Source organism: Microcaecilia unicolor, chromosome 2, assembly GCF_901765095.1.
Source record: "Microcaecilia unicolor chromosome 2, aMicUni1.1, whole genome shotgun sequence".
NCBI lineage: Eukaryota > Metazoa > Chordata > Amphibia > Gymnophiona > Siphonopidae > Microcaecilia > Microcaecilia unicolor.
In genome coordinates, this window is record NC_044032.1 from 225,637,071 (window position 1) to 225,655,394 (window position 18,324).

Here is an 18,324-nt window from a genome sequence, read left to right on the forward strand (position 1 = left end):
TGGTTGAGTTGGTTTTTGTTCATATTTTTCATGCAGATATATAGCTCATCGGGAGAAGTTGGACAACAGTCTTCAGAATTTCTACAGACTGTTCTATTACAGGAGGATGTGTTCGTCCCTCCTTGGATGCTCCTGTTATGGGGCGGTTGTTCGCTGTGAAGAGAGTTCATGTTATTCTACTTGGAGGATTCACTCTGCTTTGGAAGTTTCAAATACTGAAGACAGTTGGAACTAGCCGTCCAAGGGACACTATGGTTTTCACTGTTCTCTATCTCCACCTGCTGGTAGGTGGATACAACCCATCAGTTAATGGATTCATCTGCTGTTGATGACAAGGAAGCCCATATATTTCAGGCTTCAGACTGTTCTATTCTCTGTTTCACTAATGGCTGCACCACCTATGATGTGCAGATGGTGGCGATATAAAGAGTGACAGCGTTCAAGAAACCATAGGTTATCAAAAAGGGAAGAGCTAAACATCAATTAGATTCTACAGCATTTCAGCACACAAGATGGACTTTGAGTTGCTTATCTTCTGTCGTATTCTTTGTTTCCATGTTCCTCACGCTTACTCATTTATTGTAATATAGTAATACAGTAAATGCATAGCAGATAGATCAAGACAACCCATCTAACATGCCCACAAAATGTTTAGGGTTGTATTTGCTTCTCTTGCAGATTGCCCAATATTGGCAGGGCACATAGAATTCTTAGATTTCTGAAAGGGATGCAGAAAATGGTTCTTTACTTAGACACTGTGCAAAGCAGTAATAATACAACCACAACAAAAACCTAAAAGCTAATATTAACCTAACATCTAGGAGTAGGGAACAAATATAAATTACAACAAATAATTCCTCTCTGAAAAGGGACAAACTAGTGGAGGATGAGGAGGAGATATGGATACATCTAATACTGACCCAAGGGTAGCTAGTGTTAGCAGGAAGACTATTCTCACAAGCAGATTACCAAGCTTGGAAATCGGGGGGAGAAGCAACCAGGCAAAATCAATTGGTTAGAGGCTAGATTAGGGAGTTTGGCAAAACTGCCATGTTTGAGGGCAGATTTAAACCCGATATCTCAGCTCAGATCAGTCAGTAAGCTATTCCAGAACAGCTCTAGTACAATGTTCCCTCCTTAGGTGAACAATGCTGGAGCCACTGTGCTACCCATCTTCCCATCCCTTTAGCAGTCACTTATTTTTCCCAACGGTCTGCCCAGCACCATCACCTTTACAACACCTTGGGCCTTGTTTACTAAGCAGCACTAAGGGCAGTTGGGTTTTTAAATATAAGTGCATACAGTGGTGGAAATAAGTATTTGATCCCTTGCTGATTTTGTAAGTTTGCCCACTGACAAAGACATGAGCAGCCCATAACTGAAGGGTAGGTTATTGGTAACAGTGAGAGATAGCACATCACAAATTAAATCCGGAAAATCACATTGTGGAAAGTATATGAATTTATTTGCATTCTGCAGAGGGAAATAAGTATTTGATCCCCCACCAACCAGTAAGAGATCTGGCCCCTACAGACCAGGTAGATGCTCCAAATCAACTCGTTACCTGCATGACAGACAGCTGTCGGCAATGGTCACCTGTATGAAAGACACCTGTCCACAGACTCAGTGAATCAGTCAGACTCTAACCTCTACAAAATGGCCAAGAGCAAGGAGCTGTCTAAGGATGTCAGGGACAAGATCATACACCTGCACAAGGCTGGAATGGGCTACAAAACCATCAGTAAGACGCTGGGCGAGAAGGAGACAACTGTTGGTGCCATAGTAAGAAAATGGAAGAAGTACAAAATGACTGTCAATCGACAAAGATCTGGGGCTCCACACAAAATCTCACCTCGTGGGGTATCCTTGATCATGAGGAAGGTTAGAAATCAGCCTACAACTACAAGGGGGGAACTTGTCAATGATCTCAAGGCAGCTGGGACCACTGTCACCACGAAAACCATTGGTAACACATTACGACATAACGGATTGCAATCCTGCAGTGCCCGCAAGGTCCCCCTGCTCCGGAAGGCACATGTGACGGCCCATCTGAAGTTTGCCAGTGAACACCTGGATGATGCCGAGAGTGATTGGGAGAAGGTGCTGTGGTCAGATGAGACAAAAATTGAGCTCTTTGGCATGAACTCAACTCGCCGTGTTTGGAGGAAGAGAAATGCTGCCTATGACCCAAAGAACACCGTCCCCACTGTCAAGCATGGAGGTGGAAATGTTATGTTTTGGGGGTGTTTCTCTGCTAAGGGCACAGGACTACTTCACCGCATCAATGGGAGAATGGATGGGGCCATGTACCGTACAATTCTGAGTGACAACCTCCTTCCCTCCGCCAGGGCCTTAAAAATGGGTCGTGGCTGGGTCTTCCAGCACGACAATGACCCAAAACATACAGCCAAGGCAACAAAGGAGTGGCTCAGGAAGAAGCACATTAGGGTCATGGAGTGGCCTAGCCAGTCACCAGACCTTAATCCCATTGAAAACTTATGGAGGGAGCTGAAGCTGCGAGTTGCCAAGCGACAGCCCAGAACTCTTAATGATTTAGAGATGATCTGCAAAGAGGAGTGGACCAAAATTCCTCCTGACATGTGTGCAAACCTCATCATCAACTACAGAAGACGTCTGACCGCTGTGCTTGCCAACAAGGGTTTTGCCACCAAGTATTAGGTCTTGTTTGCCAGAGGGATTAAATACTTATTTCCCTCTGCAGAATGCAAATAAATTCATATACTTTCCACAATGTGATTTTCCGGATTTAATTTGTGATGTGCTATCTCTCACTGTTACTAATAACCTACCCTTCAATTATGGGCTGCTCATGTCTTTGTCAGTGGGCAAACTTACAAAATCAGCAAGGGATCAAATACTTATTTCCACCACTGTAAGTAATGCCACACTGGGAAAAGACCAAGGGTCCATCAAGCCCAGCATCCTGTCCACGACAGCGGCCAATCCAGGCCAAGGGCACCTGGCAAGCTTCCCAAACGTATAAACATTCTATAAATGTTATTCCTGGAATTGTGGATTTTTCCCAAGTCCATTTAGTAGTGGTTTATGGAATTGTCCTTTAGGAAACAGTCTAACCCCTTTTTAAACTCTACCAAGCTAACCGCCTTCACCACATTCTCCAGCAAAGAATTCCAGAGTGTAATTATGCGTTGGGTGAAGAAAACTTTTCTCTAATTTGTTTTAAATTTACTACACTGTAGTTTCATCGCATGCCCCCTAGTCCTAATATTTTTGAAAAGCGTGAACGCTTCACATCCACCTGTTCCACTCCACTCATTATTGTATATGCCTCTATCATGTCTCTTCTCCAAATTGAAAAACCCTAGCCTCCTTAGTCTTTCTTCATAGGGAAGTCGTCCCATCCCCGCACCTTTTCCATTTCTACTATATCTTTCTTGAGATGCGGCGACCAGAATTGAACATAATACTCAAGGTGCGGTCACACCATGGAGCGATACAAAGGCATTATAACATCCTCACACCTGTTTTCCATACCTTTCCTAATAATACGCAACATTCTATTCGCTTTCCTAGCCGCCGCAGCAAACTGAGCAGAAGGTTTCAGTGTATTATCGACGACGATGACACCCAGATCCCTTTCTTGGTCCGTAACTCCTAACGTGGAACCTTGCATGACGTAGCTATAATTCGGGTTCTTTTTTCCCACATGCATCACCTTGCACTTGCACACATTAAATATCATCTGCCATTTAGCCACCTAGTCTCGTAACGTCCTTCTGTAATTGTTCACAATCCTGTCGCGAGTTAACGACTTTGAATAACTTGGTGTCATCAGCAAATTTAATTACCTCGCTAATTACTCCCATCTCTAAATCATTTATAAATATATTAAAAAGCAGCGATCCAAGCACAGACCCCTGAGGAACCCCACTAGCTACCCTTCTCCATTGTGAATACTGCCCATTTAACCCCACTCTCTGTTTCCTATCCTTCAACCAGTTTTTAATCCACAATAGGACATTTCCTCCTAACCCATGACACTCCAATTTCCTCTGTAGCCTTTCATGAGATACCTTGTCAAACGCCTTTTGAAAATCCAGACACACAATATCAACTGGCTCCCCTTTGTCCATATTTGTTTACTCCTTTAAAGAATTGAAGTAAATTGGTCAGGCAAGATTTCCCCACACTAAACCTGTGCTGACTTGGTCTCAGTAATCCATGTTCTTGGATGTGCTCTGTAATTTTGATTTTAATAATAGCCTCTACTATTTTCCCCGGCACTGACGTCAGTCTCACCGGTCTATAATTTCCCGGATCTCCCCTGGAACCTTTTTTAAAAATCGGCGTTACATTGGCCACCCTCCAATCTTCCAGTACCACGCCCGTGCACCTTAGCAAACAGGGCTCCCTTCTCTCTACCGTCCTGCTCAGTGTCCAGCATCTCACCTCTCTCTCTCCATACCCCTCACCTCTCTCTCTCCATACCCCTCTTCCCAATCCCAGCACCAGAATACATCTCCTGACCACCCTTCCATTGCTGCCCAGGAGAGTCATCCTGGTCTTTCTCTCCTCCCTTTGTGCCCAATTGCATTGCCCCATTTGGCGTTCCTGCCTCCTCCTCCTCCCAACAGTCTGATCCTTCATCATCACAGACAAAAAGGTCTCCCACTTCTTCCTAATGGCAGCTCAGCATAACATTCCAGAGTCTTCTGTCTTTGCAAGAGCTCTAGCACAACATAGACTAGTCCTCCTCCTATTTTGGTAGCCACAGACGGTGGTCCACACAGGAGATGAAGCTGCACCAGCACCTATGTTCTGAAGCAGGCACCATGTTCTGCTGCTTCTCATCACATGAAGGAACATCAGGCTTGGCCTGACTTCAGCCTGCAAACATGGTGTGCAAGAAATGGAGGATGGAAGCAAGGGAAGCAGACAATAAGTCTTTAAGCATGGCACCTGCTGCGGTTAGGTATTTTTGCTTGGTAAAAAAAAAAAAAGAAGCTATTGATGACCCATCTGTACTCGTTTTTACATTATTTTTTGATATATTTTATTCTGAACCGCTTAGTCTATATAAAAGTGGTATATCAACTGCAATAAAACAAACTAATCAGATAATCTAAGAATGTGTGATAAGTTTAGACTCTCTCTAAATTCTTAAACACGTTTTGACTTAGTTTCTGCTTGGCTTCTCCCCACAGACCGTCCTCCCTATAAAGGCTCAAGAAGCCCATTCCCACACAAGGAAGGTAGGTGAGGAGACGAAATACGTGTGAAGACTCGAGAGAGACACTCCTACTACACACCCCCTTCCCTTCGCGTTGCAAATGAGAAGGGCAAGCCCCGGCTACCCCACATCCCCCGCTGCGCTCTCACCTTGGACTCGATCATCTGCACCGCAGAGGTGGGTACTGGTGGTAGAACAGCCGCCGGGAGCGTGACCTCGTAGAAAGAGACCGTCTCTGAGTCAGGGAAGGTGTCTATCGAGGCAGAAATGGAAGGCGGAGGCGGCGGGGGGATAGTCGCGTCTGTTAGTAACGCCTGCAGGCTCGGGGTGGGCGTACACTCAAGGGACGGGGGAGTGGGAGTGGCAGGGCGAGAGGGACCTGGGGATGCCTCTGCTGGACACGCCTCCTCCACGTCAAGCATGGGCGGGGTCCCACCGTCCTCCTCGTTGTCGTCAGACATGTGGTGGTTGAACTGCAAAAACAAGAGAAGGGGAAAGAAAAATCAATGACAGAAATCTCGGCGGAGAGTGAGCGTGCTGCACCATGGAGTATTCCCTCCTCCCCCCCCCCCCCCCCCCACAAAAACAATGTGTCAATAAAGTTTATTGAATCTTTTCAATGCTGAGCGCTGGTCCTTAAATATGTGTACAAAACATGTGGTTCACTATAACGAACTGGAGAGAAGGGCGTAGGGGAAGAGGGATTACTCGTACTACACGTTTCCCTGTCCTCACCCCTATCCACCTTGCCTTGGGTTGGCCTGCGACATTCATCCTCTCTTCCCTATTCCCATAGAATGCACCCTTCCTTGTCAACATCTCCCTCCATCTCTAGCATTGCATTCAACCCACATGGCTCCCCCCCACCCCGACCAACATTCATTCCTCCTACTCCTCACTACCTCCTTCTTCAATTACCCAAACATTCTCACTTCCTTGTCAGTCCAACACCCCAGAATTCATCCCCTTCCCATTACTTACTCCTTTCTTGTCACCCCCACCACTTGCCTGGTGCTATGCTACTCTCACTCCCTCTCTGAGGGCCTCCCAGTGTGTAGCCACGCCCCTTCCTGTCCCTATAGCAACACAGGGTGGGGAGCCTCAGCCCACAAAAGCCGGCAGGGCTGGGTATGGGAGGCTGCAGGAAGGGCCTCCAGCTGTAATCTGATTTGCTACAGTTTGCTGCCTGCCAGGTTGTGGTGCTTTTTAAGGGCAAAAGGAGCAGCTGAAAACTAAGGCCCAGATGCACTAAACGTTTTTCATCGTTAAATGAGCCCTCAAGGAAGAATTTCCTATCCTTTCCATGCACTAAAGCCTATTTTCCGACCACAGTAGCAGCTAACGAAAACTGAATGCAGATGAGCAATTCTTCTACAAATCCCATTGAAATGACATGCACAAACCTTTTCCGATTCGTTTAACGCAGGAGAATACCGTGAAATATAACAAGAGTCTGTACCTCTCGTTAGGGCTGTCTGTCTGCTAGAAGTTAACAAAATCCAATAAAAAAAATAAGTGGGGGGGGGGCAAAAACGCGTCAGGGGCGTCCTTTATTGACGCCCCAGGTCGACGCTGCTCCCCTCTCCCTCAGCACCAAAAAAAGAAAGGATCGGGAGGGGGCAAAGGCACTAATCATGAGCGTCCCGTATGGACGCCTTGCCCCCCCCCCCCCCGTACGAAAAATCTCCAATTTTAGCTGCTGCACGGGCAAGAACAGCTGATTGGCGAGTCAGAAGGCCTCCTCAGACGTCCCTTCTTTCTTCCTCGGCCCGCCCTCCTCTGACGTTTACCTACGATCAGCTGTTCTTGCCCGTGCAGCAGAGGTGAAGCGCTGCACGGACCGGTAAGGCAAAGGGGGGGGGGTCGTTGGACGGGGGGAGCGGCAGCCACGACCAAAGGGGGGGCACGGGACCGGAGCATGACAGGAGGCGGAGCTAGTGTGGGAGAATACAGGAAGGGAGGAGGGCCGGCCCGGGGCTGCTAAAATTGGAGATTTTTCGTGCGGGGGGGGGGGGGGGGGCAAGGCGTCCATACGAGACGCTCATGATTAGTGCCTTTGCCCCCTCCCGAAACACACGTGTTTGTGGGTTTTTTTTTTTGTTTTGACAGCTGGGCCTTTGTGGCATGCGAAGAGCAGCCAGCATAACGCTTGGGCTGCTCTGCGCATACTTTAGGCGCTGATTAACGACAGGTTTAACGATTCTGTGATACATCCTACTTTGCAATACCGATCCGAACATTTCTGGAGTGTGTTTGTAGTGCATGCCTCGTTTTTTAAAAATCGTTAAGCACTTTTACGATTCTTATTTTTTAACATTTGGTTGATGCATCTGGGCCTAGGTTTTCAGCTTGTGCTGGCATCCCTTCTAGCAGCCCTGTCACTGGACAAAGCAACACACTGGGTCCCTTTGGTGCCCCCCCTTTCCTTTCAGACGTGTGCCCTCAAGAGTTTTAGACTCTTGTAGTGTACCCCATCTTGCCCTCACTACTGGCTTGGCACCTAGGGCATTTGCCCTTCTTTCCCACCCTTTTCAATAAGCCTGTGGCCTAGACTAATTAAAAATAGTGTTGACAACCGTGTAGAGACCACAAATCAGCTTTCATTTGCACACAGTGTGTGTGTTCCTCTTCCCCTGAGGGCAAGGTTGCCAGGTATCAGCTAAATGTATAGCTCAAGTCTCTTCAAAACTAGCTATATTTCCACACCCAACAGGAACACACTCTAGCTTTAGCTGTTAGCAGGGCCCCTCTGCTGCTGAAATCTCATTGCTTAAGACTTCAACTCGGCTACAGCTGTTCCCATGGACCACAAAACAGGGTAAAAAAAACATGTAGAAAACTGATTCATCAACCTAAATTTTAACAACCCAGAGAATTTATCCCTTTTTTGTTGTCATTTCACTTGTACTGTTTCCCTTATTTTTCTAATGTTGGTTTTTATTTATATCTGTATTTTCTTTTTTTTTCCCCCCCTCCTTATTTGTCCTTTTCTTTGCTCTTTCCTCTGGGCTTTCACAATGTCTCCTTGCTTCTTGCACTCTGTCCTAGTACTCTTGCCCCCTTTCCTCCCACCCTCCAGGCACTCTCTTCCCAGAGGCATAGCTAGGTGAGGTCCAAGGGAAGCAGCTGCTCCCCCAAACAGATTTTGAATAAAATGGCATCTATGCAGATCATTCCTTCAGTTTCACACTGACACCTATTTTACAAAAGGTAGCTCCCTCTGACATTAAAGCCTGGCTATGCATCTGTCTCTTCCCCCCTCTTTGCCATCTGTAATTCTCTCCATCTTCCTCCAGGCACCTTCTTCCTCCTCCCAGCATTCTCCCTCCTTTCTCAGGGCACAGTCTCTCCTATTTTCCACTTTCTCCCTCCAGGTACTCTCCTTTACCTCTTTCCTACTGGGTATTCTCTTACCTTTTCTCCAAGCCCCCTCCAAGCATTATCTCTCCACATACTTGAAGCTCTTTTCGTGTTGTCTCCCCCCCCTCCCCCAGGCACTGTGTCCCCCTTTTCCCTCCCTTCAGACACTCCCTCTCCTTCCTTCTCTCTCTCCCTTTCTACTGTCGAGGCACTCTTATCGCCAGTCTCCTTTCCCACCTTCAGGCACCCACTTCTCCATCTCCCTCTCCTCCTAGGTATTCCCTGTAGTATTCTCTTCTCAGCACTGAGTTTTCTCCCTTTTGAACAATAGTGTAACCAGAAATGATTGGCTGTTTGACACCTCTCCTAGTTCTCCTGTTATTAGCATGGGTGGGCCTGACTTCAGATTGGAAGGGTCATGGCCCATCAATGACAATGTCTTTGTTTCTGGCAGGGGTGGTCTGACCATATGGGCAACTGGGCAGTGCCCGAGGGCTCAGGAGCTATAGGGGGCCTAGTGCCTCTCTCTCATGTGATCGCCTCCGAGCCCATCATATGGGAGAGAGGCACTGGACTCCCTACAGCAAACCGGAGCAGTACCTGTCAGTGACCCGATCCCCTACATATTCTCCAGTGGGTATATTCTCCATTAACTTTCTGCAGCCTTTTTTTCCATAAACCTTATTTTAAATGCATACATATTTCAAGCCTAAAGGATCCTTCTTATGGGAAACACAAAGTAGGATTATTTCTTGCGAAAATAATTCCACTTGCCCAAATATTTACATGATCCAACAACATAATTAGTACTCATGTAAACCGCTGGCCCTGAAAGTGGGGTCCCAGACTTACTTTTCCGATTGCCCATAATTAATATGCTTAGTGGAATCTCAAAAAAACTTATGCCACTGTTTCCCTCTCCTAAGGAAACTGTTTCCCTCTCCTAGGGAAGCTTTCCTGCCCCCACCTAATAGTGTGCTGAACTGGACAATGTTGGCACATTTAGACTGATTCTGGACAGAACGTCTGCATGAAGGAAGCCCCTCCCTCATTATTCAATACTCCCCTGTGAAATAGTAGTGATAAAAAAAGGCAAGTGCATTTTCATAAGATCACCACTATATTCCACAAAAGAAAAGGAGCAAGTTCTCACACCATCTTTTCCAGTTGATGTAGGCACAGGGGAAAAAAAAACAGATGTTAAATGCTCCCAGTCTTCAACCTTATTAATGATTTTTTTTAATTGTACTTATAAATAAGTTATGGTTAGGCACCTGATTCTCATGTCTGTTTTGGTGGCCCTCTACTACGTGAAACTATCTCTGCACGAATACAGTGAGTCCCTATAACAAGCTCCTCCAAATGACAGAAATATTTACAATTTAGAACATATGTTGCACAAGCCAGTATGTTTAAAAATATAAGTGAAATCAAATAAAAATGCTACCAACAACAAAGAACGACGTGGATAGAGCAGCTCATACAGTGGTGGAAATAAGTATTTGATCCCTTGCTGATTTTGTAAGTTTGCCCACTGACAAAGACATGAGCAGCCCATAATTGAAGGGTAGGTTATTGGTAACAGTGAGAGATAGCACATCACAAATTAAATCCGGAAAATCACATTGTGGAAAGTATATGAATTTATTTGCATTCTGCAGAGGGAAATAAGTATTTGATCCCCCACCAACCAGTAAGAGATCTGGCCCCTACAGACCAGGTAGATGCTCCAAATCAACTCGTTACCTGCATGACAGACAGCTGTCGGCAATGGTCACCTGTATGAAAGACACCTGTCCACAGACTCAGTGAATCAGTCAGACTCTAACCTCTACAAAATGGCCAAGAGCAAGGAGCTGTCTAAGGATGTCAGGGACAAGATCATACACCTGCACAAGGCTGGAATGGGCTACAAAACCATCAGTAAGACGCTGGGCGAGAAGGAGACAACTGTTGGTGCCATAGTAAGAAAATGGAAGAAGTACAAAATGACTGTCAATCGACAAAGATCTGGGGCTCCACGCAAAATCTCACCTCGTGGGGTATCCTTGATCATGAGGAAGGTTAGAAATCAGCCTACAACTACAAGGGGGGAACTTGTCAATGATCTCAAGGCAGCTGGGACCACTGTCACCACGAAAACCATTGGTAACACATTACGACATAACGGATTGCAATCCTGCAGTGCCCGCAAGGTCCCCCTGCTCCGGAAGGCACATGTGACGGCCCGTCTGAAGTTTGCCAGTGAACACCTGGATGATGCCGAGAGTGATTGGGAGAAGGTGCTGTGGTCAGATGAGACAAAAATTGAGCTCTTTGGCATGAACTCAACTCGCCGTGTTTGGAGGAAGAGAAATGCTGCCTATGACCCAAAGAACACCGTCCCCACTGTCAAGCATGGAGGTGGAAATGTTATGTTTTGGGGGTGTTTCTCTGCTAAGGGCACAGGACTACTTCACCGCATCAATGGGAGAATGGATGGGGCCATGTACTGTACAATTCTGAGTGACAACCTCCTTCCCTCCGCCAGGGCCTTAAAAATGGGTCGTGGCTGGGTCTTCCAGCATGACAATGACCCAAAACATACAGCCAAGGCAACAAAGGAGTGGCTCAGGAAGAAGCACATTAGGGTCATGGAGTGGCCTAGCCAGTCACCAGACCTTAATCCCATTGAAAACTTATGGAGGGAGCTGAAGCTGCGAGTTGCCAAGCGACAGCCCAGAACTCTTAATGATTTAGAGATGATCTGCAAAGAGGAGTGGACCAAAATTCCTCCTGACATGTGTGCAAACCTCATCATCAACTACAGAAGACGTCTGACCGCTGTGCTTGCCAACAAGAGTTTTGCCACCAAGTATTAGGTCTTGTTTGCCAGAGGGATTAAATACTTATTTCCCTCTGCAGAATGCAAATAAATTCATATACTTTCCACAATGTGATTTTCCGGATTTAATTTGTGATGTGCTATCTCTCACTGTTACTAATAACCTACCCTTCAATTATGGGCTGCTCATGTCTTTGTCAGTGGGCAAACTTACAAAATCAGCAAGGGATCAAATACTTATTTCCACCACTGTAGATTTGCTTCCTTAGGGGTCCTTTTACTAAGGTGCGCTGAAAATGGCTTGCGGTAGTATATGTGTGGGTTTTTGGTGCGCACTGATCCATTTTTCAGTGCGTCTGTAATAAAGGCGTTTTTAAAATTTTTGACGTAAATGGATTGGTAGCAAAATCAAAATTCCCACACGTCCATTTTGGGTCTGCGACCTTACCGCCAGCCCTTGACCTAGCGGTACAGTCTCACATGGTAACCGGGCAATAATGACCTGCGTGCATCTGATACGCATTTTCGAAAATAAAAATTATTTTTCAGCCGCATGTATTGGACGTGCGCCAAAAATGCTCCTTCCTGTAGTAATTTCTAATTCTTCCTTTCTCTAATTTGTTTTTATTGCAGACCACCTGATGGTGCACTGCGCTTTATTTTGTTATGTATGGTATACCACCTTTCAAAAAGCAGTAATTCACGTCAATCAAAATAAAATACAAAAAAAAATGAATAACAAAGTCATGACAGCTGATGAGGCAAAAAGGGTATGAAAATGGTCAGTGCTATGAAAAAAGGTCACACTAGCCCTGTACAAAATCCTAATAAAGGCACTGTGTATCAAACACTTGATAATAGGAAAAGGATAATAGGAAAAACATCTGACTTTCCATCTGAAAACAATGTATTAATCTACCATCTTAATGTGAATAAAGCCATGAAGAAGAAATTCAGCACAGATGAGTTAAAATACTAGTTAATAATTAATAATTTTTTGTTTTCTTGGATGGGCAGCAGTACAGAAATTAAAAGAATAAACAAACAGCTAAAACAAAATAATTCAGATTTTCTTTTGATTCTAAGGAGAATCAACAACCTGAATGCAGGGAACTCAAATGAGGTTTTTTCAAAATTAAGAATCGCTCAAAGCACCCAACTAGCTAAGGATAAACATAAATTAGGATTAAAAAAAAAAAAGATACCCAGTGTTAAGACTAAGGGGTCCTTTCACTAAGGTGCATGCTGATTAGCATGCACTAAATGATAAGACTATATTCCTATGGACTTCTTATCATTTAGCACACCTTAGTAAAGGGACCCCTTAAATTGCAGCATCAGAGCTAACATATAAGGGAAAGGGAAATGGGACTCGATATACTGCATTTGTGAGGTTTTTTTGCAGCTACATTCAAAGCGGTTTACATATATTCAGGTACTTATTTTGTACCAGGGGCAATGGAGGGGTTAAGTGACTTGCCCAGAGTCACAAGGAGCTGCAGTGGGAATTGAACTCAGTTCTCCCTGGACAGATTAGATCTTGCAGCCCCACAATTGAAGTGACGCTCCCGTGACGTCACTGACCTGGACTCGCGCTAAAGCATTTTAAATATAAACCAAAACGTATGTGCTCGTGCTGTCACCCGCTCCCCTCTATATGGTATAAATACCGGGTGACACCAGCCCCAAATAGTTTTTTGCTTTCCGCAGACGGTTACGACCCGCAGACTCGTTCCCAACTCGTGCATGTTATTATATTATTTTTATAAGTGTTGTTTCCCACGTTTCTTTTCACCATTTATTCAAAATTTGATTTCTCGGCACTCATCTTCCCTGTCATGCCTCCTAAAAAACAGGGTTTTAAGCGCTGCGGCACCTGTCATGGGAAAATGTCTATCATGGATCCGCACGACCAGTGTCTCCTGTGCTTGGGTAAAGCCCATTTAAATAGCACTTGTGTGAGCTGTGCAAGTATGCTGCCCCGCACTAGAAAAGTACGGGAGTTCAAACTGCGAGCAGATCCCAACTCTCCCCAACCCTCGACTGCCAGTCAGCTGATGAATAACAAGCGGAAACACCTTGGCTTAGAAAACACCACAGAGAGTGTCCTCCCCCCTGCACGCAAGTCAGCCAGCTTCACAGCTGCTTCTGCAACTGCAGTCTCTGCCACCACAACAAGTTGGAGCAGTTGTCGGTGCCGAGAGCCAGCCAGCCCCCCCCCCCCCCCGCGTCCCCTGAACAGCCTAGCCAGATTCAATCGGTTCCTAAGAAGGCTAAGTTGCACGTGGACCCCAGCCTGAGCACTGACCTCTCTCTGCCTCATCTTCATCGCCACCAGCAATCCCGGCACCGAAGGAACTCTTCCCCCACGTCTCGACACCAAAGGAGTTCATCTACTTCCTCTCTGCACCGAAGCTCCTCCCATTTTTGTCATGGGAAAGGCTCCACCCACTCTCATCATCGTCATCGCCATGGCTCCATCCACTCTCATCGGCATCGATCCAGCTCCTCCTCCTCTCACCAGCTTCCAGCTGATTGTCAATTGTCTAGCTCACCTTTGCCTCAGCAGTTTAACTCCACTTCACAAGCCATTCCCGGTCTCTCTCCTCAGCAGAGGTAAGAGTTAGGGCATCACACTAGCTTTTTCAACAAATCTCCAGTGTCCACAGATGACCCTTTGCACGTTGCTTGCACAAGTCAGAATATTGTTAAATTACTCAAGGACCTTTTGTCACAGCGTCAGGGTCAGCAGCCGCCGCAACCTCCACTGCCTTTGGATGAGGTAGCTACTTGTTCCCGACAGCGTCCCTCGTCAATCTCCATGACAGCGTCCATGGCAGCAGAAATGTTCTCGATCTATGAATCCTCTCACTCTGGACAATCCTCCCCCCTGCAAACCAGACCTTCCACTTCGGATTACCATGCTGACCAGGGTGCAGATACTCCGGGATATCTGATCCCTCTCCTTCCCAACAATACAAGTCCTCGCCTCCTGAAGATGATTCCTATCCAAAATTTCTGCATAACTGGCAGCAGCTTTGGACATTCAGTCCACTTCTCAGCCGGATCCACGGTCAAGGAAGTTACAGACGCTACGTTACAAGGAGGCACCGAGAGAGATCACTGCCCTCCCGCTGCATGACGTCCTGGCAGAACAGCACAAGGCTATCTGGGCTACGCCCTTTACTTCCACACCGACCAAAAAGAGTCTGGACACTAAGTACAGGGTCCAGGATACTTTCGGTTTTGGAAAGCCACAGTTGTCCCATCAGTCCATCGTGGTATGCTCAGCCATGCGTAAACATCGGAGTTCCAGGGACCACTCCAACTTCCCGCCCACTAAAGACATGAAACTAATGGACCTCCTCGGGAAGAGAATGTTCCAAAATTCAATGCTTAATGCTCGTATAGGACTCCATATGTTCCACTACTTTGAATATCAGTTCACTATTCTAGAGACATTGTCCAAGATAGTGGATTCCTTGCCCGCGTCCTCACAGGCGGAGCTGCACTCATCCCTGCAAAATCTAGACGAGTGTGCCACTCATCTCATCCGGGCAGCTCATGATGCCTACGACACTTCCGTGCGTGGGGCAGCTGTGGGAATTTCGACTAGGCGTCTGGCATGGCTGAAGGCGTCTGGTCTCTGTGAAGACGTCCACAGCAGAGTAGCGGATGCACCGTGTATAGGAGATAAACTCTTTGGTGAGAAGGTTAAAGACATTATTGACAATATCAAACAGGACTTCACGACTTTGGATACTCTGGAAAATGACAATATCAATCACTCCAGGTTCTCATTCCAGCGTTCGTCATTTAATTCTTCATTCAGTTCGTCCAGGAAACGATATAATTATCGAAGATCATACCCTTCGAATAAATACGGATCTAATTACAAGAGTAATAACAAAGTGAATAGATCCCAGCAATATAAAAAACCTGTGAGGGATTGGAGAATTCCTAAGCCAGCGAACCCGTTGACACAGAAACCTCTTCCGTCTTTTTGACCAAGTGCAACAGAGTTTACAGGTGGGGGGCCGGCTCCAGTATTTTGCCCCACACTGGTCCCTTGTCACAACCGACAAGTGGGTGCTCTCCATTGTTCAGCAGGGTTATCGTCTTCAATTTCTCATTTCACCACCTCCCACGCATGCTGTTATATCAACCATTCCACACTCCCACAGTGCTTGGGTTCAGGCAGGACTCAGCACTTAGAGAATTACACCCACAAAGGGACACTCTGCCCAGCTCACCACCGCCAAAACGGGGGAGGGGAATCAACCCAGCTCATCCCCACACAAGTGGGGGAGGGGAATCCGTCCAGCTCATCCCCGCGGAGCGGGGGAGGGACACCACACCCGCCGATGCGGGGAGATGTGGCTAATCCTGCGACCGCAACCGCGGGAGGAGCTGGCTGACCCTAACACCGCCGAAGCGGGAGGGATATAAGGCTGCCCTACTGCCGCACGAAGCGGGAGGGAGCGCCGGCAGAATTTAGGTCTCAATCCAGCCCCGTAAAACGGAGGGGAGAGGAATGCAGCAGCTCACTGTAACACAAAATCGTCTCAACTCCAGAAGAATTGAATTGAAAAAACTTGAACACGAAGATCCTCCTGAACAGGAACTGAAGACTAAACTTGAACCTGAAATACAACCAGAATATAAACAGTACAGATATCTGGGAGGGGCTATGGATTGATCAGCTATGATTAATGGAAAGAAAATTATCAGGTATGATACATAATTTTACCTTCCATATCATCATGCTGATCAATCCATAGACTGGTGGGATATACCGAAGCAGTACTCACCCAGGGCGGGACATAGAAATCCCTGACCGCAACACTGAAGCTCCAAACCGGGCCTCCGCCCGAGCAACCACAGTCAAGCGGTAATGACTGGAGAAGGTATGAGCCGATGCCCAAGTTGCCGCCTTACAAATCTCTTCCAAGGAGACGGACCCGGCCTCTGCCATCGAGGCCGCCTGTGCTCTAGTGGAGTGAGCCTTCAGCTGGATAGGCGGCATCTTCCCCGCGGCCACATAAGCCGCTGCAATGGTTTCCTTGACCCATCGTGCCACTGTAGGCTTGGATGCCTGCAGACCCTTACAAGGACCTGCGAACAGCACAAACAGATGATCCGACTTCCAGAAATCATTGGTCACTTCCAAGTATCTGATGATGACTCGTCTCACATCTAGATATTTGAGAGCAGAGTACTCCTCTGGGTAGTCCTCCCTACGAAAGGAGGGTAGGCAGAGCTGCTGATTCACATGGAAATGAGAAATAATCTTGGGCAGGAAGGAAGGCACCGTGCGAATAGACACTCCTGCCTCAGTGAACTGCAGGAAGGGTTCCCGACATGATAGCGCCTGGAGCTTGGAAACTCATCTGGCTGAAGTGATAGCCACCAAAAAGACTGCTTTCAACGTCAGGTCTTTCAGAGATGCCCTCGACAAGGGTTCAAAAGGCGGCTTCTGCAAGGCTCTTAGCACTAGATTGAGATTCCACGCAGGCACCACCGAGTGCAGAGGAGGGCGTAGGTGATTAACTCCCTTGAGAAAGCACACCACATCTGGCTGCGAGGCCAGGGAAGCACCCTTCAGGAGACCCCTGAAGCAAGCCAGAGCCGCTACCTGGACTTTAAGGGAACTGAGCGACAGGCTTTTCTCCAGACCTTCTTGCAGGAACGCCAACACTGAAGAAATTGGAGCAGTGAAGGGAGAAAGAGAGCCTGCCTCACACCATGATGCAAAGGTACACCAAACCCTGGCGTAAGCAGTAGAAGTAGAGCGCTTCCTCGCTCTCAGCATAGTGGCGATGACCTTGTCTAAGAAGCCCTTCTTCCTCAGACGCTGCTGCTCAATAGCCAGGCCATAAGACCAAAGGGGGAGGGATCCTCCATCACCACGGGACCCTGATGCAACAGGCCCCGCACCGCTGGCAGCTGCAGAGGGCCATCCACTGAGAGCCTGATCAAGTCCGCATACCAGGGACGTCTGGGCCAGTTCGGACCCACCAGGATTATCCGACCTGGATGCTTTGCCACCCGGTCTAGCACCCTGCCCAACATGGGGCAGGGCGGGAACACATAGAGAAGCTCCTGTGTCGGCCACCGTTGGAGAAGAGCATCTACTCCCAGAGATCGAGGGTTCCGTCCTCTGCTGAAAAAGCGCGGCATTTGGCAATTGGCCGATGACGCCATCAGATCTAGGCTCGGCTGGCCCCAGCGCTTCGTGATGTCCAAGAACGCCTGAGCCGATAGCTGCCACTCTCCAGGATCCAAGGTATGGCGACTGAGAAAGTCCGCCTTGACATTCATGATTCCGGCAATGTGGGCTGCCAACAGCTGTTCCAGTTTCGCTTCCGCCCACTGGCATAAATTCATGGCCTCCTTGGCTAGAGGGGCGCTCTTGGTACCTTCCCTGGTGATTGACATAGGCCACAGCTGTGGCATTGTCCGACAGGACCCGTACTGGCTTCACCGCCAGTACCAGGAGAAACTCCAAAAGCGCCAACCGAATGGCTCTGAGTTCCAGGAGGTTGATAGACCACTTTGCCTCTGCAGGAGACCAGAGCCCCTGCGCTGTCCTTCCCAAGCAGTGGGCTCCCCAGCCCGTCAAAGAGGCGTCCGTCGTGACGACAACCCACTCCGGGGTCAAAAGAGGCATTTCTGCGCACAGCTTGTCCGGCCTCAGCCACCAGCTCAGCGCCTTGCGCACCGCTGGATCCAAGGGAAGGCGCACAACGTAATCCTCAGAGACTGGAGTCCATCGCTGCAGCAGAGAGTGCTGTAGAGGTCTCATATGGGCCCTGGCCCAGGGCATTACTTCCATCGTGGCCGTCATAGAGCCCAACAGCTGCACATAGTCCCAAGCCCGAAGAGGAGAGGCTACTAGGAACTGGTCCACCTGAGCCTGAAGCTTGAC

At 47.6% G+C, this 18,324-nt stretch overlaps 1 protein-coding gene across 1 annotated transcript in view; it reads right to left on the minus strand.

The window, feature by feature from the left end:
• LOC115462357 (leucine-rich repeat extensin-like protein 5) overlaps positions 1-18,324 on the minus strand; it is a 112,350-nt gene that overhangs the window by 61,781 nt on the left and 32,245 nt on the right. The window contains exon 4 of the mRNA XM_030192366.1: positions 5,362-5,685. Coding sequence (XP_030048226.1) covers positions 5,362-5,685 — 324 coding nt within the window. The remainder of the gene's footprint in view (positions 1-5,361; positions 5,686-18,324) is intronic.